Here is a 19,067-nt window from a genome sequence, read left to right as displayed (position 1 = left end):
TCTGTAAAACTGCATTCTTCCATCTTAAAAACATATCTGAACTACGACATAGGCTCTCAATGACAAATGCGGAACAGTTAGTTCATGCGTTCATGACCTCAAGGCTAGACTACTGTAACGCTCTACTGGTTGGTTGCCCTGCATGCCTAATAAACAAACTCCAGCTGGTCCAAAACGCAGCAGCTAGAGTCCTTCTAGAACCAGGAAGTATGACCATATTAGCCCAGTTCTGTCATCACTGCATTGGCTCCTTATTAAACATTGTATACATTTTAAAATCTTGCTAATTACTTACAAAGCACTAAATGGTTTAGCTCCCCAGTGCCTGAGCGAGCTCTTAATGCATTATAGTCCTTCACGTTTATTGCGATCTCAGAATTCTTGAAAGTTGATAAAACCTAGAATATCAAAATCAACCGCAGGCGGTAGATCCTTCTCCTCTTCGGCACCTAAACTCTGGAACAATCTTCCAAGCATTGTTCAGGAAGCAGACACACTCTGTCAGTTTAAATCTAGACTAAAAACACATCTCTTTGACCTGGCATACACGTAACACATTATATTTTCACATCCGTTAAAGAATTGTAAGGCTACATAAAGGTCAGCAGAGATTGTGTCAACGAGATCATCCCCTGTAAAGGTCGACACGACAGCCAGAAGCATAGATCCCCAACAAATAGTTTCCATACCGGTGAGATGAATCCAATCTTCAACCAGATGGAACTGGATTAAATATTTTGACTGTTGCGATCCCAATCGGATTTATGACCTGTAATGCTGCCTGAATCATAATCATGCACTGTTCGTTGTTGGCCAGAGAAAAAAACTGGCCCCCCGACTGAGCCTGTTTTTTTCAAAAGTGTTTTTCTCCATTTTGACACCTGATGGGTTGCTTGCCACTTTCGCCTTTGGCTTGCTTAGTTGGGGACACTTGATGTTCAACAGTGTTTTTGATCTGCCTGCATTGACACCATTGCATGTGAACTGAACTGAGCTAGGCTGATGTATAGATAAATTAACTAAATTAGTAGCTATTGATTTTTACAACGGAATGAATCAATACTGAATTTACTTAAGCTGGACAATGACACCATTTAATTTAAGAGCTGCTGTGCAGCCAAAATTATTTGCCAGTTATCACTGTAAAGCTGCTTTGACACAATCTGCATTGTAAAAAGCGTTATATAAATAAAGGTAACTTGACTTGACTTATTAGAATTTATGTCTGAAACCTAAAATAAACATTATGTGGTTGAGAAATATTTGTGACATATGACAAGCGCTGAGTTGATCACGCACGATTTAGCAATTCGAGGGAACGAATTACTAAGTTTTGCGCACGATTAAAAAAAAAAAATCGAGGGAACAACTTAGTAATCTGTGTGCATGCTTTATAAATCGAGGTAATGGCTTAGTAAATCATGCGCACAATTTAGCCTACTATTTTTTTCCTGCATGTCATGTGCGGGGCTCCATAGTGCACATCTTTTTTTGCCCTCAGTCTTTAATCAAAATAACTTCCCCTCCCTCTTGCAGCGACATCTCTTCTCAGATGACGTGTTTACTGGCACGAGGGCGGGACAAACTGTCCCTCACATGACATCACAGCAATAGCAAATGACAATGATCCAACCATCCAATCAATTTCAGATAGACAATATCAAGTCCCATCCTACATCTGCTTTTTGTACAAGAAGCCGTTTCACTAGCACAAAAGAGAAAAAGAGGCTATTGCAACCTCTGCTTTTTGCAGACTTTAAAACATGATCAGAACATAATACAAGGGTTTACATATATACAGTGTGAAACCTGAATAGTGATCTCTGATACATCAGCCACATAACTTTTTTAATTCCTTCAATTATGTGGAATATTATAGCTAACACTTATTTAACTATTGTTGTGCTCTTGCATGTGCCATCATTTAATTTTCATATCTGACATCTATCTACAGGCTAGGATTCATGTCGAGGCAGGGCGAACTAGGTGAAACATGAAAGCAAAAGCCCATTTGATCATTAGGGCCTAATCTCACAAAGAGAAAGCTCACAAAGTGCACTTAAGTAATTTACGATCAACATACTCAAACCAGCAAAAAAACGGAGCGAATCTCCAGAACAGCTCGAGTTAACGGTGAAGTGTCTTACCTGACAGACATGTGTGATCTCCCCATGCTGCTCCTGCATGTGTCGTTCAATTCGTTTTTTTTTCTTCCTCAAAACATGTAGCGTTTTGTCAGTGTTTGCGCTCTTTACTTTTGACTTCACTCGTCAGGAAATACACGCACTAGCTCGCGCGCGCCCTACTGAAGCGCGAGGACTGTGAACCAACTACAGTGCGCGTGACTTCCTTGCAGGTAAATTACCCACACCCACTCTCTTTATATGTTTTATTATAATTAGTTCTCTCTCTCTCTATGACAAGTTTCAGTCTTATTTATTAGCATAGACAAATAATTGGTCTGGCGCGGATTCTGGTGTTGTGCCGAATTATGTGACCGACCGAAAAGCTCAAAAGCTCCCAGTCCATAAACGATATTTTCCCCCCAGTTTGCACCTGTATGCCCCATCATACAGGATTTTCAATTACACTATAAACACAGGAGAGGATGCTCACGATAGCTATTCTGTAGTTCTATCAACAGTGTTCGTGTAATGATCCGGGATGCTGAGGACCATTTGAAGTTCGTACAGAAGTTTCTGTTAAACACCACTGAGAAGAGAATTACAATAGTCAATACGACTAATGCAGTGACTAATGCATGCACAAGAACAGCAGTACTAACAGCAGAAAGAGATGGTCGAAAACGTTTAATATTTCGCAAATGATAATATGTTAATGTTATTTGCATGTGAAGATGGCACCCAGACACTTAACCTGAAGGGAAGGAGAGATAACACAATCCTCGATAGTAAAACACAATTTTACACATAGCATAAACACAGACTGGTTTACAAAATGTTTCCACATTTTCAAAAAGTTCAATTCTGTATGATTTATAAGCTTGTTTCCTCATGGGGACCTACAATTTACTGGTATTACTATACTTGTGGGGACATTTGGTCCCCATAACGTAGTGAATAGCAGTACACACACAGCCATAAAATTAATCTGGATTTTCACACAATCACAAATTAATAATACCAATACCTTATTCACTGCAAACACCTTGCCATTTAGCCAGAGTGATTTCTGCAGTGTCACTCATGACCATGAGTCTGTATGAATCAGTGGTCATCGAGAGCCATTCTCCTCTGTAACGAGTCAAGATTATGTGTTCTTTAGCTTGTCAATCGTGAAAAATATTTCAAATATTCAAGAAACCCCATATAAAAGGCACCATTCAATGTAACGTTTTAAGTAATGCAACTGAAATATACCATATTGTTTTGCACATTTTTAAATCCCTGATAAAATCCCTTCATCTGGTATAGCACTTCTGCAACATTTACCCTACTACTCAAAATGTTGAGTTGCTTATTTTTTGGGGAAAACTGTTTTCCAGGTTAATCAGTGCAAGGTCCAGCGTATGCAAATAAATAATTTAAAAGAATGTTTGTCTTTATCCCATTTCATTGGGGTTATCAATGTTTAAACGAAACAAGTAGTGGATCAATCTCGTTGGTGTTACACTTCTTACATTTTATATATCAAATTATAAAAGGTATGATTTACAGGTTCTCTTCTTAAGACTGGCATACTTGTTAATCATAAAGTACGCCTAATGTCAAATACTTACCAAGAACTTTCAAAGGAAGAAGTCAGAATTTAAATAACGACCCAATAATTGTTAATGAAAATACAAGTCATAAAATTGAGCTGAAAAATGATCCACTTCCTACTAAGAGTTATGGCACCAGTCACTTTCAAGTGAAAATTTTTTGAGGACTTGACAAATTTAAAATTGCTTCATTTGTTCTCCTGTAATAGTCTAAAACTATAACCCCAGGCAACAAGGTTCATCAAAACATTAGATGTGACTTGACATAAAGAGGACAGACACAAAGAGTCATTTAATATTTTATTTGAGGACCATGCAACAGCCATTAATGGCCCTTGACATTTTTACAAGTGTAGATCCTTCATTACCTCTACATAGTACAAAATAACTTTAAGTTACTAAAAAAATGAAATACACCTAACAAAAAGGGGGAGGGCGGGGGGGAAAAAAAAATATCCTGCACAGCATGTACATTTTACAACCTGCCTTGAAGAAATAAAGTTACTCGAACAGAACAATTAAAGATTAAGATTAGCAAAATGAAACTGCATTTACTGAGGGAATGCAGGAGGGGCCATGGGGAACTGCATGGACTGTGGCATCTGTTGGGGGTTGAAGGGGAACGGTGGAGGGTGGTTCATGCTGTTTTGAACGCCCCCTTGACTGGGACCAAACTGCTGGTTCTGATAGCCTTGGTTTCCATAGCCACCAGACTGATTGCCAAAGTTACCCTGTCCGTTATTGCTGTAACCCCCATTAAAGCTACTACTGCTGCTGCTGTTGTTGTAGCCGCTAGATCCATTTTGAGTCTTGTTTCCAAACACCTTCTTTTGCCCATAAGAGTCACCATTACGGTTGTCCTGGCTGTAGCTGTTGAAGTCCCGCCTGCTGCTGGAGTGGCGATCCCGGCGATCGTCCCTATACCCCCCACCTCGCCCTCCCCTTGAACGACCTGGAAAAGAAACGATGAGTTAAACTGGAGTTCGCCAACAGATCAGAAACTAAATCCGAGCCGTACCCTTTTAGAGAGAGATTATGAAGTACAAAACTGTCTGCAGTTAAACCACAGTTCTTGTATCTCACCAATTGGATTTACCTCCTCTGTCTTCGGCCATTTGGATGAGCTTGGGGTTTATGGCTTGGTTGGCCTCGCGGAGGACAGAGACGAGGTCGTGAGCCTGTTTCATGTTGTTGGGCGTAAAGAAAGTGTACGCCGTGCCAGTTTTCTGACTGCGAGCCGTACGGCCAATGCGGTGAATGTAGTCCTCGGAATTGTTGGGGTAGTCATAGTTAATGACAAATTTGACGTCCTCCACATCTGTTAAGAGAAAATGGACGTGCCATGGCAGGAATAGAGGAGTGCGGGTGCACACCGCCACAGCAGCGAGAATAACAGACGTTAGCAAGGGAAACAAATGAACGATAGGTCATCGACTTACCATGCTGAGGAAAGGATGGTTAAAAATCAGGACTTTAAGGATCCATATGACAATTAACATTGTCCTCTATTAAAAGTGACAAGACAAACTGCTGCATCTTGCCAAGACTCAACTTGCTCAAAAACAAGACCGATTATAGGGCTTAAATTTAAGGCTGACGCAAGCTTTCCAACCAACCGGTGCTCACTTGAAAGAAAATATGATTCTCTTTGGCAGGACTCGACATGACTGAAGCCAGCAAAAGGAGGGCACGCATCGACCAGCCGGGTAATCGCATTCAGTGCGGAGGCATGTAGATTAAAGCAACTGCTCTCGATGGCAAAACTAAAATTTAATACAAGACACTTCCTATTACGAAAACGCCCAGTCCTTAAACTTAAAAAGTTCAACAGTTCAAGCTGTTGCGCGAGAGCAGATGCGAGCAGGACGCAAGTGCGACCACCCAACGGCGCCGCACTCCTCCATGGTATGCCGCCCCTTGGATTACGCCCCAATCACGGAGCTCCGACCACCTCTGAATGCAATTTGATTGGCTGGCAGACAGGCAGAACTCCACAGAGGAGCTCCTTACCCCCTCCTGGTGAACCTGGACGCGTCATGCCAAGGTCCTGCCTCCAAGACTCCACCTTCAGGTGAGAGGGGCTCAGAAAGGCACAGCAGTTAAAAGGAAACGGCAGAACTTCATAGAAAACACAATATGAAATGTTAAAGGACATATTAAGTAGGAATAACAAACCTAGTCCTCTGGAGGCGACATCTGTGGCAATGAGGATGGGCGCTTTTCCATATTTGAATTCTGTTGAAGCAGGAAAACAAGTCAAATCAAAGTGAATTAACCAAGAATGAGTTGATTATCCGAGACCTTTAGGGCGAACACATACCATTGAGCACCCAATCCCTTTCCTGCTGGCTTTTGTCTCCATGGATACCCATTGCTGGCCACCTGTAATAAAAGCCAATGAAGTTACTCCGTTTGACATCCAAACAAAGCAACCGTACCATGGTGAAGCAAAGGAGGTCATCTTACCCATCCCTACGCATCCTCCTAGTAAGGTCATCACACCTCCTTTTGGTCTCCACAAAAATAATGGTCTTGTTCTCCTTCTCGCTCATGATCTCCTCCAGCAGACGTATCAGTCTGAAAAGGAACAAAGTTCATTGTTATGCATTGCCTCACAGAGCCACCAAAACCAAACTTAGTTCACTCCTAATGTTCCCAGCACTTACTTGTCCTCTTTCTCGCCATCATTGCAAACATCAACAATCTGTAGGATGTTGTGGTTGGCGCTGAGCTGCAGAGCACCAACGTTGATCTGTACATACTCCTTCAGGAAGTCCTCGGCTAGCTGCCTCACCTCTTTGGGCCACGTAGCACTCCACATTAGAGTCTGTCGGTCCGGCTACAGGAGGAAACGATAAGAAAATTAACATTTTTCAAGAGATAACAGCTATGAGTGCATTAAAAATCCATCAAAACAATGCATACTCTGATTTGGTCCAAAATTTTCCGAATCTGAGGTTCAAAACCCATGTCAAGCATCCTGTCAGCTTCGTCCAGCACAAGATACGTGCATCTGCGCAGATTTGTTTTTCCGACTTCTAGGAAATCAATAAGCCTTCCGGGTGTGGCAATGCAGATCTCAACCCCTGAAAAAGCAGTAGAAACGTTAGACATTTAGCACACCATTAAAAAAAGCATTCCAAAGAGATTCAAGCTCGGTTCCACTCGTACCCCTTTCCAGGTCCCGGATCTGTGGTCCTTTGGGAGCGCCTCCATAGATGCAGGTGGACTTGAGACGAGAAGCTTTGCCGTACTCTGCTGCCACCTGCTGGACTTGCTGTGCCAACTCACGGGTGGGAGCCAACACCAAGCACTAAAGAGAAAAACACCCGATTTAAAATGCCGGTTTTAAGACAACGATTCGGATTTACACTTGACGGATTGTTGAACTTACAATGGGGCCATCTCCGTGCTCCAGGAATGGTTGGTGGTTTATGTGAACAATAGCAGGAAGCAAGTACTGTAGAAGAAAACACTCATTAAAACCTGTAAAAATTACTCACAACTGGACAATATGACAGGATGGTTCATAAGCATCATACCGAGAGGGTTTTTCCCGAGCCGGTCTGTGCAATGCCGACCAAATCTTTGCCGCTAAGTGCAACTGGCCACCCCTGAGCTTGAATGGGGGTTGGTTCAGTCCAGTTCTGTTTAGTGATCACATCCATTACATAGTCTACATAAAACATAAAAAATGGTTAGTTTAACCTTGTAAAACTCAACATTAATTAAAAAAAAAAATTTAATTAATAAAATAGAAATCTTCCACAATTCTTCAAGCAAGCATCAACTTACTTGGAAAGCTTGCTTCATGGAACTTCATGATGGGTTTGGGACAGTCTCGACCCTTCACTGTGATCTCTTTAGTCCTCCTGTAGTGTTCAACATCTTGCTGCAATACAAAAGACACGCTACACCTTTAAAATCTCCAAATGATGAGGAGGGGGAAATCCCAACCATCCCAACCCACAATTGTGCATTTACTTACAGGTGACCTCCGAGAAACCTCATGGTGCTCCTGATAGAAGTTCTTCTCAAACTTGGGGAGCTCATCCAGGTTCCAGTGCTTTTTCCGCAGACGGTCACCTGGATTCCCAAACTTCTTGCCCGGAGGTGGTCCATTTCTGCTGCCTCCAAAGCGTGGGGGGCCACTGCTGTAGCTATTAGTAAATAAAGAGACATTATTTTAGAACATTTGGGCTTAAATTAACTGGTGGATGCCAGTATGTATGTATATATATATATATAATGGTACCATGGAATTGGCATGGTCATGGTGCCAATACTTTAAGTGTGATGCACATTTCAGGTTTTTTTTTTTTTTTTTTTTTTTGGGTGGGGGTTAACATCAACATTATATAACCCCCCCAACAAAACATGTAAATTATGAGTACAACACTAAAAGCATAAATAAATATGGTAGTACCATAGTACAGTGGTGTGTAAAATGGCATTTCCGATAAATACGCCATACCGTCATGTAGCACATCATTGGTTTACCATGGTAACATTGAAAAATAAAAGGTACGCGTGCTTTTGTACTCATTACCTGACCAAAAAAACAAACGCCCGGTAAGCAAAACACAAAAGGTCTGAATAATACATGGCAGAAGCTCAGGTTTCGATTCACATCGTGAATTCTTTTCTGCGCCACGTTTTAACGCCGCTGCCATTTTATTTCCTACCGGCAGGAGACAAAGAGGAAAAAACCGGCCGGCATTTTATAACATCACAGCCACATGGCCCGACGAGGCCTTTAAACGATATAAACCTACGAAATTCATCTTAAATGTAACACGAACACGCCACTTTTCGACGTTTATAACATATTTTACAAGTTAAAACAGCAGACACGCTTTTTCCACGCGATTTTTGTCGTGAAAATGGATACGTACCTACGCACCCTCTAATACACTAACACACATTCGGTCAGATTCAATCTCACGACAAACAGATTGTAAAATCATTCAATATATCGTGAAAATAATCGATTAACAGTCACAATAATCTAATCAATCACAAAAATCGCATCGGATTAACGTTAATATTTTTAAATCATCACAAATCTTCCTTCGAAACACAAGAAACTCTTACCCTCTGTCACGACCGCGGTCTCTGTCGGAATATCCAGGCATATTGAAATCTGAAATTATAAATTAAAAAATAAATACTCGGACGTTCCTTTTCTCCAGTTATGCGCAGTGACGGTGCTTGTGAACGCCGACCACAACCTGCACTCGACGAGCTTTATAGGAAGAGGAAGTGGCTTCCGGAAAACTGCTGACGTCTTTCTGACGTTGGCGCGCACTCGTCGCTGAGCATGCGCGTTTGGAGATTAGACTTTTGTTTTTAAGATCTGTTGTTTAATCCCTGCAAAGACTGTTGTGAGGATACAATTATAAAATGGTGGTATCACATGGTATCTGCATGATTTGTATTATCATACTTCATGGTATTTACATTGAACTTACCGTGGTACATGTTCAAAAACATGGCAGTATGATGGCACTTTATGTTCTTTTTTTTAAATTAGTGAACTGTAGTCAATAACAATGCACAACTTTGAATTTAATTGGCTCTAGAGTTAAACCAAAAATATTCTCCTCGCTTTATAATATTAATATTGAACCACTGTACTCACATGAACTGATTTAAATATGCTTTTAGTACCTTTATGGATCTTGAGAGAGGAAATGTCATTGCTGGCTATGCAGGCCTCACGGAGCCATCGGATTTCAACTAAAATATCTTAATTTGTGTTCTGAAAATTAATGAAGGTCTTACGGGTGTGGAACGACATGAGGATGAGTAATAAATGACATTATTTTCATTTTGGGTGAACTAACCCTTTAAGTGCTTTTAGAAAATCTATGAAATGCTATTTCTCTTCCAGGTTTTAGGACTACAAACTAAAAAACTCTTAGGCTTGGTTTCACATACAGGGCTTAGATTAAGCCAAGGTTATGCCTTAGTTCAATTAGTTCATTTAAGTAGTTTTTATAAACGCCCTAGAAAACACTATTGTGCATCATGAGCCAAAATAATGGCACTGACATAAATTAAGATATTTGTTTTCAGTTAAAACACCTCAAATATGCATTTTAGTCTGGGCTTAAGGCTTGTCTGTGAAACTGGAGGTTAGTTTAGAAGACAAATATAAATTGTGCCTTTGTACGTTCATTTTATACTGTTATATATATAGTTGTTTGAGAGAATGAAATATACTGAATATGTTTTTTACACTTATATTCAAAAATGTGTTCATTTGGGTTATTTCATAGTTCTGATGATTTAAGTAACTATTATAAAATGTGAAAAAAGTAGGTGTGGTCAAACTTGTGATTGGTAATGTAAGCTATAGAGTACAATTTTATGTAGTAAACAAGAACTCTATTGGCAATGCTCTCATTTTGAGTTACACAACTTTGGGTAAAAGGTAAAAATTTAAGTCTGTCTTTCGATTTGGACAAATCAAGTCTTGACACCTAGAATACTTGCTAAAAGGGGTATATTCACACCTCTCCCTGCTTTTTAAAATGGAGAACAATTTCTTTCTTATTCTAATAGGGGCATCAGCCCCTTTGTTCCAAGATGAACAGCCCATGTTGGTGTCACAAAAAGACTGTGAAGCACTCTGATACTCTTCTGCCACACTACTAAACCTAATACTACTGTATTTGCAATCATTCTTATTGCAGTTTGAATAAGGTAAATTAACTATGCATCAAGGATGTAACCCCTTTTAACATAGAATCCCAATGGTCAAATACAGATTCTGCCCTCTTTAACTCAATCACTGAAATGAAAGAATAATTAAAGACTTTTTTTTTTTTTTGCATTATTTGGACACAGTCATACAGAACCAGGCGGCCACAGTGATCCCATCAGGAAGGCAAGTTTAATCAGATCTAATTACACACAAAAATAAAACACTCTTACAAAAAAATGATAGTGTGTGTTACATTTAGCAAATTGCACCGGTCAGCTATGAAAGTTAAAAGTGTTGCTAGTAAATCATGCTATAAAGGAACGACCCTCTTAAAGTCAACAGGGCATCCCATATGGACTGGAGGCCTATTTAACTATACAATAATATTAATAATAATAAAAAAAGATTAAAAGAAGAGATAACGAAGAGATCTTTGTGTGTGCACCAGATTTAAATGAAATATATAATCATTCATTCCATAAAGAGTTTGGTAAATAGAATTTGTTGCCTATTATATACAGCCATTATATAGTGTGTGTGCAAAATGTATTTTTTTTTCTTTCAAATCTAATTAAATTAAAAGATAAATGACAGTCAGTGACCCACATATATGAACAATATTCTATAACTATACAAAGCACCATCTCAGAATATTTAACTGATCCATCCAGAGGCTTTTTTTATTATTTTTTTTCACCTTCTTTCACACTCAAATTTATATATATATATATATATATATAAAAAAAAAAAATGTAACAAAAGATGTATAGCTCATTTTCAGCGTATGCAAACTCTTAACAACAGTCCATGGTCATAGAGGATTGCTATAGACAGGCAGCATCTCAGAAACATTCAACAATATATATATATATATATATATATATATATATATATATATATATATATAAACTGCATTTGTTTATTTATGCAGTTTCTTTTAATAATCCTGAAGAAACAGGTTTTCAAGCTGTGCATTTCGGAGGCTTACAAAGAGCACATTAGACATGCTTTTGTTTTCTGCTAGATTTACACCTAAAGCTGATGTATTCCTATAAAAGATAGAACTGTTTCTTGTTCTTTAGTACAGCGATCCTCCTTGCAGTTCATCTGTAATGCTCACTGAAGGCCAGTGACATTTTTGCATGGTAAAAAGTTCAGTAAATTGGTACTACAACGGGTTAATAATAAATCACAAAAATAACAAGTGATATAGACACTCCTCTCCCTTGATTTCCATGAGGGGTAAACAATTGCATTTACTTCTTTTATGAAAGGAAAAAAAAAAACAAAAAACAGCCCAAAACAAATGAGAAGGTATGAAATGGAAGACATTTCACGTCTCATTAACATGCTCATACATATTCATCATATTTAAATCTTTTAAAGGGTTCAGTTGACATCTGAGACAAATTAGAATTCCATTACCAAAAAAAAGTTGACACCAATAATGCATATTAAAATGTTTTTCTTCACAATTTGTAGTTTTCTTAAAAAAAAACAAACAAACAAAAAAGATGGAATTTGTCAGACATTCAAAGCAAGCCAATGCCAACCTCACTGAAGCCTTTTTCAATGGGCACATCCTTTTTTTAAAACTTCATTTTTTGCTCTGGAAACATCGGCAACGCTTCCTACGACGATGCCAATATATTATATCTGTATAATTTTATTCTTTTCACCTTGTCCTCTCACACTGTATAAAAATAAAGCTAGACTAACTACCTACCTACCTAAGAATTCATGTTTTCGTTCGTTCACTTTCATCAAGCTTATGAGTCGGACTGCGGATGACACCAGTCTCCGGGAATGAAGCACAGGTAGTCAAGATGGTGTCCGGTGTAGGGCAGCCCAAAAGAGGCCAGCGGAGCCCAGTTCCCTGATCGGAAGGAAAGTCATCTCGAGGCCTGCTAAAGTCCAAGCGAGCCGAAGATCAGCACCCTGTGCAACAAGAAAAGTTTCAAGTCCCAAATGACCAACTTTGCAGTATTTTTGTTGACATTGGTATCTTCCTCTCGTCTCGTCTTCGGTAAGGACAGTAGTGCTTCTACGTTAGCTTATGCTGGAACGCTTTTGTTCTGCGTGCCCCGCTAAAGTTCGGCCTCTCCTAACGTCTAGTCTGTGAAAATGCTACATGAAATACTGTTAATATGTTGTCTTAATGCTAAAAATCAAAGTATGGAGTTAAAAAAAAAAAAAAAAAAAAAGGAAGAGGAAGAGGAGGTTCCAAAATAGTGAGTAAAAGAGTTACTAGCAGCTGAAAAGATCCACTGTTTTCTTCTCTTCTTTTCAAATAATGCAGAAAGATCTGTATAGCAGCATCAGGCGTTGAGTGCTGCGGTATAATCCGCCCTTCCGTCTGAGCTTCCCCGTGAGGCCCACACGTCTGCCGGCTGACTGACAGGTATGTCCCGCCTGGAGAAAGGTTCCTCTGCGAGCGCCAGCCGCAGACGATCATTCCACAGCGAAGCCGCAGGTCTCCTCGATGGCCGTCAGCAGTTTGTCGTAGAGTTTATCGTAGCTCTCGTATGGAGGAATGTCAATACGGTTGAAGCTGAGGTGAAGTTGAAAAGAAACAAATAGCATTGGTGAATTAGAGTGCAGAAAATGTTAGTAGTTTGTACTAATGACTGATTTATATACTGTTTAGTACTTGACACTTGAGATTATTGTATCAGGTGAAACCATTTAACACCAGTGTTAGCTCCTCCATGCACCGGCTTCAAAATCTACGGACGGCTATGCTAATTTCTGTTTTAAAATATTTTTTATATTTATAGACTAGCATTTCAAAAGTTTGTGGTCTGTAAGATTTTTTTAATGTTTTTGAAAGAAGCCTGTTATTCTCACCAAGGCTGCATTTATTTGATCAAAAATATAGTAAAAACAGTAATATTTGTGAAATATAATTGCAATTTAAAGGTGCCCTAGAACCAGTTTTAACAAGATGTAATATAAGTCTAAGGTGTCCCCTGAACGTGTCTGTGAAGTTTCAGCTCAAAATACCCCATAGATTTTTTTAAATTCATTTTTTTTAACTGCCTATTTTGAGCCATAATTATATATGCACCGATTCAGCGCGCGGCCCCTTTAAATCTCGCGCTCCCCCGCCCCCGAGCTCGTGACTGCCTTAACCAGCATAAACAAAGTTCACACAGCTAATATAACCCTCAAAATGGATCTTTACAAAATGTTCGTCATTCATGCTGCATGCACGCGTCAGATCATGTGAGTATGGTATTTATTTGAATGTTTATATTTGATTCTGAATGAGTTTGATGGTGCTCCGTGGCTAACGGGCTTAAGCTAACATTACACACTGTTGGAGAGATTTATAAAGAATGAAGTTGTGTTTATGCATTATACAGACTGCAAGTGTTTAAAAATGAAAATAGTGACGGCTCTTGTCTCCGTGAATACAGTAATAAACGATGGTAACTTTAACCACATTTAACAGTACATTAGCAACATGCTAACGAGACAATTTACAAATATCACTAAAAATATCATGTTATCATGGATCATGTCAGTTATTATTGCTCCATCTGCCATTTTTCGCTTTTGTCCTTGCTTGCTTACCTAGTCGGTTGATTCAGCTGTGCACAGATCCAGACGTTAATACTGACTGCCCTTGTCTAATGCCTTGAACATGAGCTGGCATATGCAAATATTGGGGGCGTACATATTAATGATCCCGACTGTTACGTAACAGTCTGTGTTATGTTGAGATTCGCCTGTTCGTCGGAGGTCTTTTAAACAAATGAGATTTATATAAGAAGGAGGAAACAATGGTGTTTGAGACTCACTGTATGTCATTTCCATGTACTGAACTCTTGTTATTTAACTATGCCGAGGTAAATTAAATTTTTCATTCGATGGCACCTTTAAAATAACTTAATATTAATACATGAAGAGTTCAGATGCAAAAACCTCCGTCTGACATGTTTTCTTTTTAAATGAGCATTTTTTTTTTACCAGGCTCCTATGTTTAGGTTCAGTAATTTCACTTCAGTGGCAAAGAAAAGGTTATTAGTCAGTTATTGAAATGCTTTATTTTCACTTTAGTCAATACATTGATATCTAACAAAATTGACTGTCTTTTGCTGCAAAGCCAGCTAAGTTCCATGTGTGCTTTTTTCGCAAAAGTCCACCTCTTTGGACAACAAGACATAGTAAAATGTCAGTTTCTATCAGCTTTACAGCAGCACAAGGAACACTGTTATGTTTACTTGCTAATCACTAAATCCTGTCATTGCCACTGTAACGATGGACAAAACATGATAAAAACTTGCAGCTCAGCAATTGAAAGCCGGCTCATACGCACACCGCCATTCATCTTGATATCATATGATTCAATTCGCATCTTCTGATTGGATCTTCTGTGGTCTTAGAGGCTTTTGCTGACAACCGGAAGTGGCTTCTAGTGGTTTCTGTCAACGAACCAGTATTTCTGAATGGGCTGACGCTGGGATTTAGGGGATTTGAAGCGAAAGTACTTGATGAACGAACGTATACTATATGCGGAGAACATTCCCTCAATATCATCTCATTTTTGACGGAGGTGGCATTTAGCGGCTTTTGCATCTGAACTCTTCACATTTAAAATGTCATTTTTCCTCAAAAGCTGAATTTTCTGAATCATTACTCCAGTCTTCAGTGTCACATGATCCTTCAGAAATCACTCTAATATGATGATTTGCTGCTCAAGAAACATTTATTATTATCATCAATGTTGACAGTTGTGCTGCTTATTATTAAGGAAACTTTTATTTTATTCAGGATCCTTTGATGAATAAAAAGTTCAAAAGAACCAAACTTATTTGAAATATCTTTTACACTATAAATGTCTTTACTGTCACTTTTGAACAATTTAATGTGTCTTTGCTGAATAAACATATGAATTTCTTTTGAAAACATCTTACTGACCACAAATGTTTTAATGGTAGTGTATAATACTTTAATTATTTCTACAATTTAATAAAAAAATAAATAAAAAAATAAAATGATAATACAAATTTTGTATATGTGTCACTGCTCTCTAAATATTGCCATTGTCTTTTGAAAAGCCCATATTGTTTGACCACTAGTCTATAGAAATGTGCTTACCAAGTGTGTGCTTTGGGCAGGTTGTTGGTGCTGGCGTCAATCTGGTGAATGGTGAAGAGGCGTGGTCCAGCAGCACCTGATCATACAGCGTTTTAGTACAAACATATATGTATGATTTCAAGTAAGTAAGAAACTTGAAAACTTGAAACTTGATCATATTTCCAGGACAGACTCTAGTTCAAAACCATTGCAATAATAAACACATGATTTGAAACCCTAAAAAAAAGATCTAATCTAATCTATCTATCTATCTAAACATAATAAAATAGATTAGCCCATGTTATATGTATCAAATTGATGTAACTGTACACAAGTCTGAGCTTCCTTTCCAGATCCTGAAAGAGAAACTGGTGACCTCAGGTACCTTGCAGGGCTTTGAATCCTTGCAGCGGTACTCTGGAAGAGCCGGTGACAAACTGCAGCAGTCTGGCTCTCCGCTCCTCATCGTACGACTCCACGGCCCGCCAGAACCACTTCACGATGTTACTGTCAGGAGTGCAGTGCTTCAGACGGGTGTTTGACTTCCAGTCATTGATATCGATCTTCCCCAGTCCACACACAATAAGCTGAAAGTAAGAGAAACACTTGAACCCTGCTCACTGTTATGGTTGGCAATGGCAATTATGAAGGACTGATGTTTTCATACCTCCAACTCTTTCTCATCAAACGCCTTGAGTAGGTGTTGTGGGATGACCTCATTAAACCCTTTCTGCAGGGCCAGGAACTGAGCCTCGATGCCCCTCAGGAACCGCCAGTTCACATACAGCCTGTGCAAAAACAGGCACGAGACGTTACAACTCTGCAGAGACACATTAGAACGGGAGGAGGAAGGTGCAGAAAGACCCCACGCTTACCTCACATACTCCTTCTTGGTGTCCTGGGTGACGGGGATGCTCTTACCATTGGGTTTCAGCTCATGCTGAATGATCTCTCCGTATGCATTGTGTTCTACGCAGAACGTGTGGTCCAACACCCCCGTGATGTCATTATCTCTGAATACACACAGAGAAGAAAAAAGGTTAATTATTATTTTATTAATTATGTATACATTATAGACGGTTTCCACTCTTACACGCCTGGCCTGAAGTTAACTGTGTAGTCTGTGTTTGTTGAACGAGTCTGAACGAGTAGTAACTTTGTTACAATTAACCCTTCGCAAAGACCCGCCCCCCTTAGTTACTGTTGCTTTGTCCGACAAGCCCTGGCGCTGTGACGCCACACGCAGTGAAAAATACATCGCAGAACAAAGAGGAAACTGACAACACGTCGACAGACAAGACAAAGCAGGTTACTTATGATATAAAACAAAGTCCCAGCTTTCAAACGGTGTAGTGATTAAAGAAATTCAAACAATAAATACCGTTTTGTGGCTCTTTAATGTGTCGTGACAGATTGCTGTAACGCCTCAGCTCAAGCGTCTCATTAACCGATCATCTCTTCCCACTAGTTCATTTATAGCGTCAAATAAACATGAGAATGAATGTTGTTTCAAACGCGTAGAGACGTCAATAGACACACTTTTTCAAGTTTAACTCCACCGAGGTTAATCTTCTAACTACTGTCTGCTTTGTCGGACAAAATGGCGGATGCGGCGTTCTGATTGGTTAGATCGCTTGTCAATCAAACTCCCGGCGAAGGGTCAGTTATGTTTGGCCAAGCAATGGTTCTTTTCTTCTACTGGTAACCCAAAATACTGGCTAGACATAGTTTTAACTGGCTAGCTAATGTAATTTACTTGGTATTTATTTCACTTGTTATCAGAAATAATCTACTCTAGAGGGATTTTGTTGTTATTGACTCTTTTTGGAAGTCTACCAGAAGTTAAGTTTGGGCCACAAAATGTTTGTTTATGTTGTTGCCATTGAAACCCTCTCTCTCTCTCTCTCTCTCTCTATATATAAATTAAATGACAATTTTATTATACAATTTTTTAAATTGTAATATTAATTGAAAGATTACATTAAACTTCATAACATCTCAGGACTAAATTGAACGATATAATGAAGACAAAATGTGATTAAAACTGGTGATTAAAATGATCAGTTATATTTTATATATAAAAAGTACAGTTTTATTTACACATTAAAATTTGATAAAATGTTTGTTTTCTCTATCTATATATCTACAAGCAAGACAACATTAAGTCTCAGGACCCACTTTATATTAAGTGTCTTTAACTACTATACAGTATACTAACATTTAAATTAATCATTTGATACAATGCACTTATTGTATATATAAATGTTTTTACTTATATTAAAAATACCTGCATGTAATTACATCAGTAATTACAGCTATAATTTCACTGTTGACCCTTCCCTTACCCCTTAACCCTAACATACCACAAAACCTGTAACCAGTACAATATAAATACACACAAAGTACACTGTACCTAACTATTATTTTTTGACGTAGTTTATGACACCTTATATAAAGTGGGACTAACTCACCAAATAATAATAATCACCATTAAAAAATTGTGATTATATCTGAATAGCGAATTAATGTAATTGGATTTAATGACTGAATAATGAAATTTTCATGTAAAGCGACTATGGATTTGGAAAGGCACTCTATACTTTTATTATTATATAATTATAATTATAACAATATATTACTATAATTATAATATTATTAATAAAACATTTTTTATTATTATTATACTATTATATAATTATATTATAATATCATTATAACAATATATTATACTTATATTTTATTAATATTATTATTATGAAGCATAGACTTATTTTTTTTATCATGCATCATTCCAGGCCCTCTTTTGCTGAAAATACAGACAGAGTCATAATTGTACTGTACGAATAGACGTATAAAGCACACTGACAGGATCCAAACAAGGCTGTTGTGGAGGTCTGGATCCACTGACTCCATGTCATCCAGAGTGATGGGTTTCCCTAGCAACTGCTTGTAGAAAGGCAGAGTGAAGCCTCCATCTATATAGTGGCCGTGGAAAACAGCCATTCCCATAATCCTCCCCACAAAGTGGAAATAGGACAAATGCTCCTAAAAAAAACAAATAAAAAAGAAAACATAAAAGGTGAGTGTTTTTTGTAAAGTGCTTGCATTTAATGAATATCTGCTTCAGCTCCAGGTCCACTCACCGGATTAACAGCAGAGTCCGGGTTGATCTGTAGCGTGTAGATGTCGTCTCGTGAATACTGGAACAGTCCATAGTATGGATTTAACATCTCATGCGACAGCAAGTATAACCACTCCCTATGACACAAACACACATATTGGCACAAACTATTAACAGACATGGCCCACGTTATACTCAAATTCCACCACTAGATGGACACACCAGCTTTAAAAGTCAGCAGGAAACTGCATTCATAACCCATTTTACTGTCATACTGTGGTATATGTATCAGTTGAACAGGATACCACACAAAAAGGTATGCTGGTTGTGGAAAATGTAACAGGTGGTTCATCGGGGAAAAGGAAAGTCATTTCAGAGGTGGACAAAGATACAAATGTGCATCTTTCGTCAAAATTACAGACATTTTTCTTCAA

The 19,067-nt window shown here is 38.5% G+C and overlaps 2 protein-coding genes across 4 annotated transcripts in view; both read right to left on the bottom strand.

Annotated features, from left to right (window-relative positions):
* Window positions 1-4,008: 4,008 nt before the first annotated feature.
* Window positions 4,009-8,983, bottom strand: LOC125250869 (probable ATP-dependent RNA helicase DDX5). Of its 2 annotated transcripts, none has more exons than XM_048163783.1 (13): window positions 8,816-8,983; window positions 7,710-7,881; window positions 7,517-7,613; window positions 7,264-7,397; window positions 7,116-7,181; window positions 6,893-7,034; window positions 6,647-6,807; window positions 6,388-6,560; window positions 6,188-6,298; window positions 6,042-6,103; window positions 5,897-5,956; window positions 4,805-5,039; window positions 4,009-4,673 (listed from the first exon to the last, which is right to left on the bottom strand). In XM_048163783.1, the coding sequence occupies exons 1-13, from the start codon at window positions 8,854-8,856 to the stop codon at window positions 4,640-4,642; spliced, it is 1,488 nt and encodes a 495-aa protein (XP_048019740.1). In that variant the 5' UTR covers window positions 8,857-8,983; the 3' UTR covers window positions 4,009-4,639. The 2 variants fall into 2 exon arrangements, with proteins under 2 accessions (XP_048019740.1, XP_048019656.1); XM_048163699.1 differs by having other exon boundaries at window positions 4,818-5,039.
* Window positions 8,984-10,600: 1,617 nt separating this feature from the next.
* The window catches only part of smurf2 (SMAD specific E3 ubiquitin protein ligase 2), a 60,641-nt gene continuing 52,174 nt past the window's right edge, over window positions 10,601-19,067 (bottom strand). For both annotated transcript variants that reach the window (XM_048163429.1, XM_048163487.1), the window contains 7 exons: window positions 18,656-18,770; window positions 18,379-18,557; window positions 16,388-16,525; window positions 16,180-16,300; window positions 15,898-16,099; window positions 15,534-15,609; window positions 10,601-12,981 (listed from right to left, as the gene is read on the bottom strand). In XM_048163429.1, the coding sequence (XP_048019386.1) occupies window positions 12,882-12,981; window positions 15,534-15,609; window positions 15,898-16,099; window positions 16,180-16,300; window positions 16,388-16,525; window positions 18,379-18,557; window positions 18,656-18,770 (931 nt within the window). In that variant the 3' untranslated portion in view covers window positions 10,601-12,881. The remainder of the gene's footprint in view (window positions 12,982-15,533; window positions 15,610-15,897; window positions 16,100-16,179; window positions 16,301-16,387; window positions 16,526-18,378; window positions 18,558-18,655; window positions 18,771-19,067) is intronic.

This window comes from Megalobrama amblycephala, linkage group LG1 (genome assembly GCF_018812025.1).
Source record: "Megalobrama amblycephala isolate DHTTF-2021 linkage group LG1, ASM1881202v1, whole genome shotgun sequence".
Lineage (NCBI taxonomy): Eukaryota > Metazoa > Chordata > Actinopteri > Cypriniformes > Xenocyprididae > Megalobrama > Megalobrama amblycephala.
Note: the sequence above shows the minus strand (reverse complement) of the source record. Positions and strands in the feature narration are given on the sequence as shown.

What these genes read in the sequence shown, in the direction of transcription:
- LOC125250869 (XM_048163699.1), bottom strand. Translation starts at nt 8,856, where the DNA reads ATGCCTGGATATTCCGACAGAGACCGCGGTCGTGACAGAGG. An exon ending in GATCCGGGACCTGGAAAGGG is followed by an intron (nt 6,808 to 6,892) that starts GTACGAGTGGAA and finishes CTGCTTTTTCAG; the next exon opens with GGGTTGAGATCTGCATTGCC. An exon ending in TGTCGCCTCCAGAGGACTAG is followed by an intron (nt 5,040 to 5,896) that starts GTTTGTTATTCC and finishes TTCTCTTAACAG; the next exon opens with ATGTGGAGGACGTCAAATTT.